Source organism: Canis aureus, chromosome 20 (genome assembly GCF_053574225.1).
Source record: "Canis aureus isolate CA01 chromosome 20, VMU_Caureus_v.1.0, whole genome shotgun sequence".
NCBI lineage: Eukaryota > Metazoa > Chordata > Mammalia > Carnivora > Canidae > Canis > Canis aureus.
The window spans coordinates 50,210,575-50,224,384 of NC_135630.1; the positions used below are offsets into that span (position 1 = coordinate 50,210,575).

General features: G+C 33.5%; 1 protein-coding gene across 9 annotated transcripts in view; it reads right to left on the bottom strand.

Moving 5' to 3' along the window:
- The window catches only part of LRP1B (LDL receptor related protein 1B), a 1,828,472-nt gene that overhangs the window by 982,169 nt on the left and 832,493 nt on the right, over positions 1–13,810 (bottom strand). For all 9 annotated transcript variants that reach the window (XM_077861563.1, XM_077861564.1, XM_077861559.1 and 6 more), the window contains 2 exons: positions 6,739–6,858; positions 2,743–2,871 (listed from right to left, as the gene is read on the bottom strand). In XM_077861563.1, the coding sequence (XP_077717689.1) occupies positions 2,743–2,871; positions 6,739–6,858 (249 nt within the window). The remainder of the gene's footprint in view (positions 1–2,742; positions 2,872–6,738; positions 6,859–13,810) is intronic.

Below are 13,810 nucleotides of genomic sequence, written 5' to 3' on the forward strand. Positions count from 1 at the left end.
AAATGTGATTGAATTTAAAACATTTTCCTAGCACCCATCACTTATGGCAACACCAAAGTATGAAAAAATTGCCACAAGATGTAAGGTTGATGTGTTAAGTAACATTTTACATATAACCAATCCAAAATATCCTCTGGTTTATTTGTTATCAATTTGAGAAAGTTAAAGCAAAGCTGATAGTTTTCCTTTCGAATTTGTATGAATACATTGGTTCAAATATCTATGTGACCTTTAGAATTAGTCAGTATATGTTCTAGACTTGTGCCATTACTATATTACTAGCAACTCATTTTTCTAAAACTACAAAGCCTAGGAACATTTCCATAAAAACCGTATTTTTTAAACTCTGTAGACCAATACTGTCATCAAGCCAGTGACCAAGAGGTGGAGGCTTTTATATGTTCCATTATCTTTTTTAAAAAAGATTTATTTATTTATTCATGAGAAACACAGAGAGAGAGAGGAAGAGACATAGGCAGAGGGAGAAGTAAGGTTCTCTCAGGGACCCTGATATGGGACTTGACCCTGGATCCTGGGATCATGCCCTGAGCTGAAGGCAGACACTCAACCGCTGAGCCGCCCAGGTGTCCCATATGTTCCATTATCAATTCTAGAGTCATTAAATCTCCTTGATGCAGTATTACATTATCATGTACCATCCCTCTCTGGTTACATTCTGTTATTGGCAGATACTTTCTCTGTGTAGAAAGAGAGGAAGTACCACTGTATAGGGTTTATCACATTACACTGTCCCTGTATAGCCACAGCAATATTGTGTGGATCAATATAAACAGCAAAGAACAAGCCTTCTACTTATTTAGCCCATCAATATTTTAAATCAGAACTCTCAGTAGTAGAGAAAAAGAACAGGCAACCTGACTTAATTTTTCTCAAGGATTGCCCCTGAAACATAAATAGGGCTCTATAATCCAAGTCAGTAATTTAAAGAAGTAAACCAAGAAGTAAAAGAAGTTCTTTCTAATTTGGTATACATACATGATTTGTAAATATTTGAACACACTATCTCAGGGAAATTGTTAAAAGTATAGCATGAGGTTAAGCTCTAAAGGGAGATGGCTATGGCAGTTTACTGAGAAAATCCAATGTTTTGCTCAATTTGGCTTCGGAAAAGAGAATCCCATCCATGCTTAATTTTCTAATCGCTAACAAAAGAGGGTGGGGGGCAGCCTGAGTGGCTCAGCAGTTTAGCGCTGCCTTCAGCCCAGGGCGTGATCCTGGGGACCTGGGATGGAGTCCCATGTTAGGTTCCCTTCATGGAGCTTGCTTCTCCCTCTACCTGTGTCTCTGCCTTTCTCTGTGTCTTTTGTGAATAAATAAAATCTTTAAAAAAGGGGTGGGGACATTCATTAATTTATCAAAACATCATAATTTGAACATTCATCAAATGAAACCAGATTTTTTTTTGAAACCAGATTTGAGTAAAGTCAGAAGCTAGATAGAATAGGATGTGAATTTCCTTGTATTATTCTTAATCCAGCCCACAGAAAAATTAGCATTATCCTATTGTTACTAGCACATCTCAATGCTATTTCATTCACAAATCATCAATATTTGCTGTAGGTTGAATGCTGTGTAGAAACTATAGGCTTTATTCTCAGGGACAGGTAAAAGGAACAGTTTTGAAACATGAAATTCAAACACTTGAATTTACTAAAAAAAAAAATTTACTAAAAAATTTTACTCAAAGTGGAGTGTTGATATTAGTCATTTTAACCAAAAAGAGAAGTTCTTCCTTCTTTTTCTTTTCTTTCCTTGTTTCCTTCCTTCCCTCCTACCTTCCTTGCTTTGACAAATATTCATTGAGTACCTATGTGTTCCAGGATATGATTGGAACTCAGTAAATAACAGCAATCAAAACTAACAAGTTCTAATACTCTCATAACACTTCATTATTCTGGAGAAATCAGATGATAAGCAAATATTTATGAGTTCATTTCAAATGGTAGGGATATAAAGAAAATTAAAATGAAAAATCATCTAGTGATTGAGTAGAAACGCATAAATAAAATTGGGAAATAAGAGCAATAGATAGGGTATATACTATTAAGCAGAATGGTGAGTGAAGGTCATTCTGAAAGTTGAGTTAGCTAAGACTTGAATGGTAAGAATGTGAATATCATAAGGAAAAGCACTGCAGGCAAACAAAACAGCAAGGAAAGACTTCAAGATAAGAGCAATGTAGTTGAAGAAGCACAAAGTTGATGTGTGATGAACAAAGAGAGTAGCAATCAGTGAGATGGGAAAGATAAATGATCAGAACATTAGGTCCTTACACGTCTTGTGAGAAGTTTGGATTTTATTCTGAAGAGGAGTGAAAGTAATTGGGAGATTTTAAGCAAGAGAATGACATGATTTGGTTTATATTTTAGTAGATCACTTTTCATGTTGAGTGTGATTTTGGTGGGAAAGCAAGATCTCAAAGAAACCAGTTAGGAATCTATTGCATAGTCCACGAGAGAGATGGATAATTCAATTAATCCATTTCTTTTGAACAGATTTTTCAAACTAGAAACTTCCTGTAGTGGAAGGAGTTTTGTATTGATTGGTGACAACTGAAATAACTGCTCTGGATTTTTAGGTATGGATCATTGAGTTAAAATGAAGAAAAAAATCTATTTCTTCCAAGTGCATATTACTGTACTAGATTTCCAGTGAAAAGGAACTGCAAAAAGGAAGTAAGAAATTCTAGAAGGACAAAAAAATAAAAAAGAGGTAACTTACCATTTTTGGCTTTGCAAGATCTGTTGTCTGGCTGCATTATGTAGCCTTCCACACAACTGCAGGCATAGGATCCATGTGTATTTATGCAGGTCTGGCTGCATGCACCATAAATAGCACATTCATCGTGATCTACAAAGAAAATGAGCATCACTTCTAAGTAGATTTATTGTTGGGCATTTTTTTTCTCCTTGAAAAAACTTTGTTTTTTTTCAAATTTTGGAAATAGAATTTCAGAAAGAAAAACACAAGTCCAATAAGTCTTTTCAAAACTACACTAACTGAAAGCCAAAATTCAATGTTGCTTTGATAGTATAGAGATACAAGACCGTATCTAATCTTTTATTTTAAATCTTTCATTTTAAAAGATAATATCTAATATTTAGATCTTTTATTTTATTTTAAAAGATATCTAATATTTTATTTTAAATCTTTTATTATAAAAAGATTTAATCTTTTGTTTTAAAAGATAGTATGAAGGCTAGAAGCCCTTGGATATTTTCGCAAAAACATAAAATGCACTCCAAAGAATATCTGTTGAATAGTTCTAGTGTTGATGACTTTTTAAATTATTTTTGCAAAGAATTAGCCTGATAACATGGTTTTCAATAAACATATTAAGAGTTTCGAGCCTTCACTTGATCAAAAAGAGGAAACTATTAAGCACTTGTTGAAAGGAAACATTTCATCTTAAATTTTATTTTAATATCTATGGTCCTACTTCTTCTCTTACATGCCCCCTGTCCTTATACTCTTCCTTCCTGCATCTCATTCAAATCTCTATAAACAGCAAATACTTAATGCTTCTTAGCCAACAAGGCAAATAAAAAAATATGTCAGGTAATAACTTGGACAAATGTATATTTAGTTTGTCCTGTGTACCATGTACTTTACTAATCCCTGAAGAAACAAAAAATTGATAAAACATGGTTCCTATCTCTAAGTCAAACAAGTCTAAGGAAGTATAATTTTAATTCTATGCATTGCCTTATAATAGAGGCACACTATAGTTATGATAGAAACTCAGGGAAGTCAACCTGCTTGGAATTAGAGGGAGAATATTAAGTGAAGGCTACATCCTGACTTGGATTTAAAGGATAATTTAGATTTTCTCAGATTCAATAAGAAGGGATAAGATGGAAAGGGGCATTCCAGTTAAAAAGCATGTGACATGATACTGAGATGACATAGTAGGGATTTGAAAGAAGTATAAGGGGTCAAGTGGAATAAGGGCAGATAAGGGGAAGGATTAAGAGATGGCACTGGAAAGCAGTTATGGAGACAGATAATGAAGTTATTTTTATGCTAAAGTAAAGGGTTGTACATTATATATAGGCATTGGGAAAGCATTAAGGATGAGCTATATAATCAACTTTATATTTTAAAACTAAATAAACACAAATAAAAATGGATTGGTGCATGTAGAGAAGAGATCCTGGAAAAATAATTATGTGCTAAATTCACAAAAATTGTATTTTAATCCCATTATATTTTGAACTAAGTCAGTGGTAGGGGAGATGGAGAAGAGAGAATGGAGTGAAATGTTTAAGAGCCCGAAGAGACATGTGATGACTGGATAGATGGCAATGAATGGTGCTATACTAAAATAAGAATAAGTGGTATAATAAAAATATGTATTTGGTCTTTATCTTCAGTTTCTAGCACAGAATTCCTAAAGCTCTTGCAATTTTCTTAACAATAGGAGTGTCTTTTGTTATTTAGGAACCCCTCTGGAATGTACCTTAGTCTATGGCAATGAGGTGACTAAGGGTGGGATAATGCCAGGATGGGGGCTCCACACAGGAAAGACTAGACACATGATTCAAGGGTGGGAACTCAGCCCACCCTCTGAACACTGAGCTAAGAAAAGAGTTTACTAAGGAAAAGCAAAAATATTCCTGAGTAGTTAAGGGGCCATTTAAATTGGGAAACTGTGCATTTGTATGGCATTAATTTGCACTTTTCTCAGAATTCTTTGGCTTCATATAACAGCTTGCATTCGTGGATAGTTTGCTTGAAGTAAGTTGCTTTGGAGATAAAAAGAATAGTTTTTGAAGCTAAGTTTACAGTGATTATGAAAGAAATTAAATCTCGCATTTGGTAAAATCCAGCCCCTAATGGCAGAAATGATTCTCCTCCATTTTCACAGATTTTTCAACTTTAATTTTATTGATTCCTATTTTAGTTTTTCTGACATGATTATGCTATCCAGAGAGCAATATGAGTAATGATTTTTGTTGTTGTTGTTCTTAGCCAGAATGCACTGCTATGACATTCATGTAACTCCACAAAATTGGCTGCAGAGGAATAGGCATGTCATTATTTATAATGCTGCCTTTCTTTTCCCTCTTAAGGACAGAAAATACCCTGGAAATACAGCTTCAGGAGAGCATAAATAATGGTCAAATCTGGCCATCCAGGAGTACAGAGAAAGTAAAAAGAGCCTTTCTTTCAGTAGTGACCTAGACTGGCTGATGTGAAATTCCTTACTAATGGTTCAAAAGAAGATATTGATTATGGTTATTTTTATGGATTTAATTAGGAGATTAGGGAAAAAGAGATCAATGCAGAAGGAGCTGAAAAATCCTGATTCCTATAGGATTCAGTTGCAGCAAAAGAGTAAGGATGCTATGTAGGTATATTAGCCTTCCCTGTGTGAATGGAAAGAGCTGGTTTGAACTGGGAATTGCATGTATGTGTGCATGCATACAGAAGTACTATTCATTTATGGTTGACTTTTGTGATTATAAGGTATCTAATGTTGCCAGATCTGATTTTTTTTTTCAGAAAGTCTGAACTTTTATATGCAATCTTCTGATTTTTAAATGTTGGTTTAAAAATAGTGTGAATCAAATAAATATACTAGTTTGGTTTGGTCAGATTAAATAGCCTCTGAGCTTGACAAGCATTTAAAAGTAAGTGTTTCTACAATATTTGTATTATGCAGAAAACAAACAACAAATGAAAAATTCAAGCCCCAGATGTACATTAAAAAGCGATGAACCTCTTCAAGACAAGAATAAGTGAACTCTGCAGACCTGAGCTTTAGCCTCAAGTCTATTACTGAGAAGATGTGTAGGACTTAAGTAAGTCACTTAATTTCTCAGGGTCTTGCTTTTCTCACTTCTGTCATTAGAATTTTGAACAATATTCTCTCTGAGGACTCTTTCAACTTTAAGTTTCTATTTCTAAGTAAAACTGATAATATTAAAGCAAAGGTTTAAAGTAATTGGCAAAGCACCAATTTCTTTGTAAAATAGTCTATTAGTGTCTCTAGCAATGCAGATATTCTTTGACTTTATATATAGAGTCTATATTTTATGTTTTGTATATATAGACTCTACCATATAAAATAATGTATTATTCATATTACAGATATATCAGGTTTATATACATATTCTAGCATATATATAATAGAAGTTAATAGAATGGAAAAGCAACTTGTTCAGTATGGCCGAGGCGAGTCATTTCAGAGTAAACATGTGCAGTAGAGCATTCAAAAAACGAAGAATTATGACATTAAAAATACACATAAATATTTTTATGTTCATTATTGCTGTTAGTAAAATGCCAACTTCCAGAATTACCAGTGCAAAAAATGAAAAAAATTATAAAGAATATTGCATGATATTATTAACATAACTCAGTTCATAGCAGATGTCTACTATATTGCAGCTGTATAACTGGCAGGAAACATTTGGGAAGTTAAGACTGTTAAATCCAATGTTTTCATGGTTAACCTAAACTACTTCCCATCATTAACATTCCCCATATTTGACATTATTGCAATACTATTTGAAAATTGATTGGTGAAAATGCATATTTGGTATGCTTATGTGTATGATTTATACGGGAGCATCATCTTTTAAAACTCAAGAAACAAACAAACAAAAAATTAAACACTGTCGAAGCACATGGTAGGTGCTCAAAGATACTTTTTAAAATGTCCATTAACTAAGCCTCTCCTAAGAAAAAAAAAGAGTCACATATCCTACTTACCTCTACAGCTTCTTCCATCTTCTTTTACTTCAAATCCATCCTCACAGTAACATCTTGTACTATTTCTGACCACTGCACATTTATACTGACAATTCAACAGCTGGCAATTGGGTAATAGTTCTGGAGAAGAAAAAGAGAGACACTATGTTAATATAACTATGCACACTTATGTCCTATTTAAATTTAAATATTGTTAAAATTTCTCAGGGTATAACCACAATAATACAGTTCTGATTGGTCTCCTTGAAAATTTATGAGAATGGCTGAGAGAAAAAATGATATCTACTCCCTCTAAAATATGTTGGCTTGTATTTGTTTGAAGCATTGTTAACAAAATTTCAGATCTGTTCAGTCTTTCACTTTTAGCTTAATTTGTATGTTCAAAGTCAGAAATCTTTTCAAATTCTGGTAAATTAAATTATTTCAAGAGGAAAAATGTCAACTCAGTGGTTAATTTCAACATTTATACATTTCTTATCTGACATATCAATTGATTTTCTATCTTTTGAGGACTTGTTTTGATTTATAATCCACGTGTAACCTTCATAGCAATCAATGTGAATATATTCCATTTCAATAATTTATCTTTCATTGGTGACAAAATATCAGACAAATACTGGACATAATATATTTCATTATATCTGAACTCGTTCAGAGCAAATACATCATTGAAGCAAAAGTTACCAAACCCTCAGAATAGATTAGAATTCAATATGATAAATGCATGAAACAGAGATGAAGTGACAGAGGCATATTCATTGCACAATTTCTAACAGGAATAAAATTTGCTAAACCAGAAAAATATATGGATAAAATGTGTGACTGATTTTGCTGTCTGAAAATGAAGGTATTAATGGATTGCAACAATCTCTTCTCCTGGGGAGAAAAATAAGGGTTTTGAAAATTAAAATTAAATGATTCAAGATATGTTGAATTCAAGATATGTTGATAATGGTACAAGTTTAGCTGGTGCTTCAGGAAATACATACATATATAATAAAAATATTTTAATGCTCCAATGTGGAAAAGAAAGCTAGAGCATTCCAAATAGAAAATTTGCTATCTCACTATCTAAAATATTTTCTTAACCAAATCATTTTTCCATCTCTTTCATGCAATTATTCCATGCATCTTCCTTTAAGACCCCAAATCTTTTTCCTAACGGTCACTCACATATTATGATCCTGCTTCCTACCTTTTATGAGATAATTGAAGCAATCAAGGAGATTTTCCACAGATTTTTGCTTCACATTTACCTACCTCTGCATATTCCTGTCCTTGCCTTTCAAACTTGGTTGAATTCATAATCAAAGCCCACCTCCCATCCCTGTGCACAAATCCTATCCCCTCTCACTTACTCAAGGATATCACTTCAGCCATTCTCTGCTTGCTCTCATAATCATTTTTTAAATAATTTATATTAATCAAACAAGAGCCCATCTCTCTTTGACAATTAAAAATTTACAGAATACAGTCATGCCTATTTGTTTACATATTGCCTGTGGCTGTTTTTACATTACAAAGGCATAGGTGACTAGTTGTCTCAGAGACCTCTGACCCACAAAGCCTAAAGTATTTACCATAGCCCCTTACAGAAAGTTTTCTGACCCCTGTACCAGCTTGTTTTCAGCATCAAACATTCTCTTTTCCCCAAATTAAAACCAAAAAACTTTGACCTCACTTCCTCTACTAGTCACCTTTGCAAAATTCCTCTGTTCCTCTTAATAACAAAACTTACAAAAATAATACATACATTTGCTTTTCTCTGTTCCTATATTTAACCTACTCCTCGAACTTTCATTTCCACTGCTCCACAGAAACTGCTTACATAAATGTCTTTGATGACCTTGAAGTTGATAAGTGCAATGACCTTCTTTCAGTCCTCATCTTATTTACCTATCAGCAGCATTTGACAGTTAACCACTTCCTGATACACATTCATTGCATTGCTTCTAGAACTCACACTCTCGACTTTCCTCCTATTTCACAGTCCCTTTGCTGGAACATAACTACCAGTACCATAACTTGAAAGCTAGTTGTGCTCTCTTAAACTTCTAATTTCCATTTCTCCGTTACAATCAATACTTTATACTAAATTTCTTTCCCCCTTGAAATACCAGAACAATTTCTGTTTCCTTGACATAGATTCAACCAATATGCAGATCAATTATATCTAATTTGTAGGCTTGAGTTTCGGGTCATTGCTAATAATATGCTAATACAATGTTAATATTTAGGTAATGTACAAAGACCAGGAATTTGGTCTGTAAAAACACATTATTAATAGAAAATATGGAATGAATGGTTCTTTGGAAATTATGGAACTTTTGCTTTGCATTAAGGTAGCTATTTACATGTTAGTTTCCCTCACTAGTATCTATAGCTACAAAGTATAAGCCTAACATATACCAAGTTCTTTAAATATGCAATCTCTTTGAAACCCTATAACAGTCAAACCTCCAGATATTATTGTAATTTACGATTTACAGATAAGGGAACTGATGGTTGATAACTAATCCAAGATTATTCAGCAAATATATGACAGAGCTGCCCTTCAAAACAAAGTCAGTCTGCCTACAGAGCCTATATTTTTAATACTGCCTTTAGTTCCCAAAGTATAATACAGTGATGGTTAGAATATGGTGTATTTTATTTTTATTTTTCATTCTTGGTTAGTAGTGCACTATAGATAAAGTGTTTTATAATTTTTATAGGATGAATGAATCAATGAAATAGCTTAATTCTAGGATGAGGATTAACACTCTCAGGTGTCATTTCTAGTCCATTAAATTAAACTAGGTCCTAAAGATAGTTCATTTACATCTTCAAATTAGGTAATTGAGTTGTCAAATTTTGTTTGATTATGGTGGAATCAGTCCAAAATTGCCTTGAATATATATGCTACTTTAGTTCAACATTGATTAAGCACCTACTCAATGCTAAGCACTCTGCTGGGGTTCTACACATGCAACATTACTTTAGACAAATTAAGGAATTACAACATGAGTGTGGAAGTGGGTGGGGTTAGGTGGGAAGGAAAACAACGTAAACAACAATACAATTAAAAGCAGAAAATAAGAAATGCTAAATAAAAATACAAGTGACATGAGCTAGGAAGAGAAGGAATCCTCCAGAGACTGGAAATGAGCATAGATAACATGGAAAATAGTCGTGAGAAAAGTTTAATTTAAGCTGAAATTTTGAACAAAATTTATGGAAGTGCATCCCAGATAAAGCAGACAATATGCAAAAATAAATGAAAAGACAAGAAAGCATACAAGAAATACAATGATAAATAACTGTGTGGCTGAATCACAGCGTTTGAAGTGGTAGGAAATGGGCCTAGCATTCTTGTTTGGGGCCAAGTCAAAGTGGATTAATTCTTAAATTAAGTAGACTTTTTAGTTTTGATAATGAGAGTCATTGCTAATAATTGAGGACAGAAGTGTTTGATAGTACCTAATAGCATGGCAAAACATGAGTGAAATATCCTAAAAAGCTACCTGAAGGCCTAGACATGGCAAAGGCACACATTAAGACTATGAAGATTTATGTGAATGGATGGCCAAACACTTGAGGAAAGCAAAATGACAGTAAGTTAATAGTACCAATAAAATGAATCAAGAATAACAGGAGGACCAACAGTTTGAGGGAAAATAGTTGACTGTTTAGTTTCAAATGTTGACCAGAAAGGCCCAGAGAGACTTGAGAATTTGAGTGTATCTAAGAAGACAAGTCTGGACTGGGATGTAGCTCTGGAAGTCATAAACATAAAGTAGGAAATTAAAGCCTAAAAAGGAAAGAATCATCCCTTGTAAGGAATATTTGTAATACAAATAAACCCCAGAGAATTTTTATATGTGAAAGGCAAGCAGAAGAAGAACCATCAACAAAAAAGCCCAAGAAATTATCAAATTTATATATGGGAGAAGCTGAAAAACTTGACAAAATCCAAGGTGGAAAAAGGGTTCATGGAAGTAAGCAGAACAATAGATGTTAAATCCCTGGGGAGTATTATTAGATGAACACTAAAATATATATCGGGCTTTCTAATAGGGTCAATTAAGACATTTAAAAAAGATTCCAGTGGGACAGAGAATAGAGATAAATGTAGTAGTAGTAGTAAGGAATTGGGGCAGAAAGAGGAAATAGGAAAGGTTTCTCCTAGAAAATAATTAAATATATTATGAAATAAAGAGAATAAAGATAGAGGTTTGACCAAATTTATTTAATCTGATACCTTAAAGCAGGCATGTTAGCTCAGTACCTTAAATGTATTATTTTTTTCCATACAATTTTTGAGGCCAATTCCTTGTTTGCCCTCTCAATTCAAAGTACAAAATCCACAGGCTATTGGTTACATCTTTCTGCTCTCTCCAAACTTTAAATATCTGGAATATACCTGTTGAAAATAGTTACCAACATGGGGATAATAATGAGGAGAATTGAGAAAAAATGAGAGAAATTGGGGAAAAACTGGGTATGAAAGATCAGACCTCACACATGGTTTTGAGTTTTAGGTGGGATCTAGTGGTTGAAAATAGCAAGAGACAAGGGCAACTCACTTTGTCGTTCATCAAATTTATCCTCTTTGAGAACTCATGCATGTGCAAAGAGACTGAAAGCATTTTATCAGATGAAATGGTAAATGGTGATTCTTCTAACGCCATGAAGAATTATGAAGAACTAACAAAATGCAAACTAAAATTTAAAATTTGGCTTAACTCTGGGAAAGCAATACTAATTACCGTAATGTAATCTATTTGAGCTGCTTACCATTTATGCTTAATTACATGCAACACTATAATGCTTATGTAGATAATTAAAAATGCATCAGATTAATTTTGTTAGAAAGCTTATTTGGGTAGAACAGAAATTCTGTACTTGAATTATCCGTCTTCATAGAGTGCTCTGAAGCGTGGTCATTGATTCATGTAACATTATCATTGATTTGGATCTTAGGTTAAAGTAGGAAGACTACCAGCATCTAAGGTGATGAAATATGCAAGTCTGAATCCAGATATATAACATGGTATTTGATCTGTATTTCTTAGCATTATCATAAAAGAAAAGTGTCTTTTTTTAATGAATGGAGAGGAGCTATTATTTCAGGAATCAAACTCAATTCAACTGATGAGGACTCTCCTAACACGGACTCACTCCATTCTATGGTATTTAAGGAATCTTTTCAATGCCTTTTTTTTGAAGTTGTAGAGGAGATTATAAAAATGTGAATATATCTTCCTTATCAAATGCAAGTGAACACCTTACAAGTAATGGGCAACTTTGAGGCACTAAGCTCCTAAGCCATTCTTTAACTTAGAAATAGATTTCTGGATTTGTATTATTAATAAATAGTAGCAGAGATTCTAGAAGGATAGAAAATTATTTCATGCTAAATCTTACATCTCTTTCACTACTTGTTCTTTTTTCTAAATCATGGTAGAATACTATAAGTAAAGCCTTAAGCGCTAAAGCTAGAATACCTAAGTTCCAACCCTGGTTTTATTAATTTCAGGCTATGTGAATGTGGGGGAAAAAAAAAAAAACAGCTAATGTTCACCAATCCTGTTTCCTTTTTCTGAGCAAATAAAAAGATTAATTTTCCCAGTTGACTTACATTATGTTGAGGCCATATATCTGGCACCTAGATAATGCAACATATGCGAAATTAGTGTGCGCCACTTTTTGACCTAGGCTCTAGAGCATTTTGACACTCTCCTACTCTCTACTTGTCAGCCAGCAAAGAAGCCAGCAGAAGACCCAGAGAACCTTGTGCCAATAGTCCTAAACTGAAGGGAGGCTGAAGCAGCAAGCATCCACTGATGACTCATTTGGATGTTGACGTAAGTGAAAATTTGGATTTTTGATGCATTCAACCCCTGAGGTACCAGGGTTGTTTTTACATAATACTATGGTGATGGGCAGATGATATAAGTTATCTATAATTCTCTTTCCTTATCTCTAAAATGGGGATAATAATAGAAGCTACCTCATAGGGTTGTTGAGAGGCTTAAATGAGATAAATCATACAAAGTTCTTAAAACATTGCCTGACACATGCAATTCTTTGCATTATTTTTATTTTCCACTAGCATGTTACCATTTAAGTTGTAGTATTCTCATCACAATTTATATAATTTTCAAGTCATTTGGAGGTATGTTTCTTTTTATAAAAGAATGACTTTCTCTTTCATGCTTTTAATTTTGAGTGTTATACGACATTTAGTTCTAGTTTTGCCCTCAAATTACCTGTGCATCTTTTGATGCCTTTGGGGGGGTACTTTCATTCATTCATTCATTCATTCATTCTCTTAAAGTCTTTACCTGAATGAAAAATCTCCAACAGGGGAATACTAACCATAGAAAAAGAAGATTTTTCTATACTGGCTAACTGGTTTCTATGAAATATGAAGAAGATTGCTCTCTGAAGCAATGTGCATGCATATTTAATCTGCTACGTACGGATGGACCAATTAGTAAATCAGACAAGAAATTTTTATCAAGCACTTATGCTGGTTTGCATCATCTTTAGGGGTGGTTTTGCTTTTTGACAGCATTGGGATTTATAACACGTCTCCAGAATGTATGCAGGCTTAAGATTTAGGAAACACAGATAAATTTTTCTAACCTGCCTCAGAGTAAAAAAACAGGACAGTAGAGAAGGTGATTTGAAGCTGATAACCAGATACCAAAAATTACAAGTTTTTACTGGTAGGAGGTTTCTCCCCTCATTAGTTTATAGTTTACATAAATATTTCTAAGCCAGAGAACCACTGTTTGCCAGCTTGTATGTGTAGCCATTGGTTCATTCATGGTGCAGTCAATAGTACTATGCTGGCTACCTTTATGATCTATAATTGAACAATTCACATTGGTCACAATTCACATTGATGTATTGGACTTAGCAGGACAGTGAGAACACTACTGTGCTGTTTTATTCATGTTCTTCCAGGTTATATGTTTCTCCCTGAGAGGAAATTAGAACTTTTATTAACTCTTTGGAAATATCAAAAAATATAGGCACTTTCTAAATTCATAAGTTATCTGAGACATTATTTTACAAAATGGGA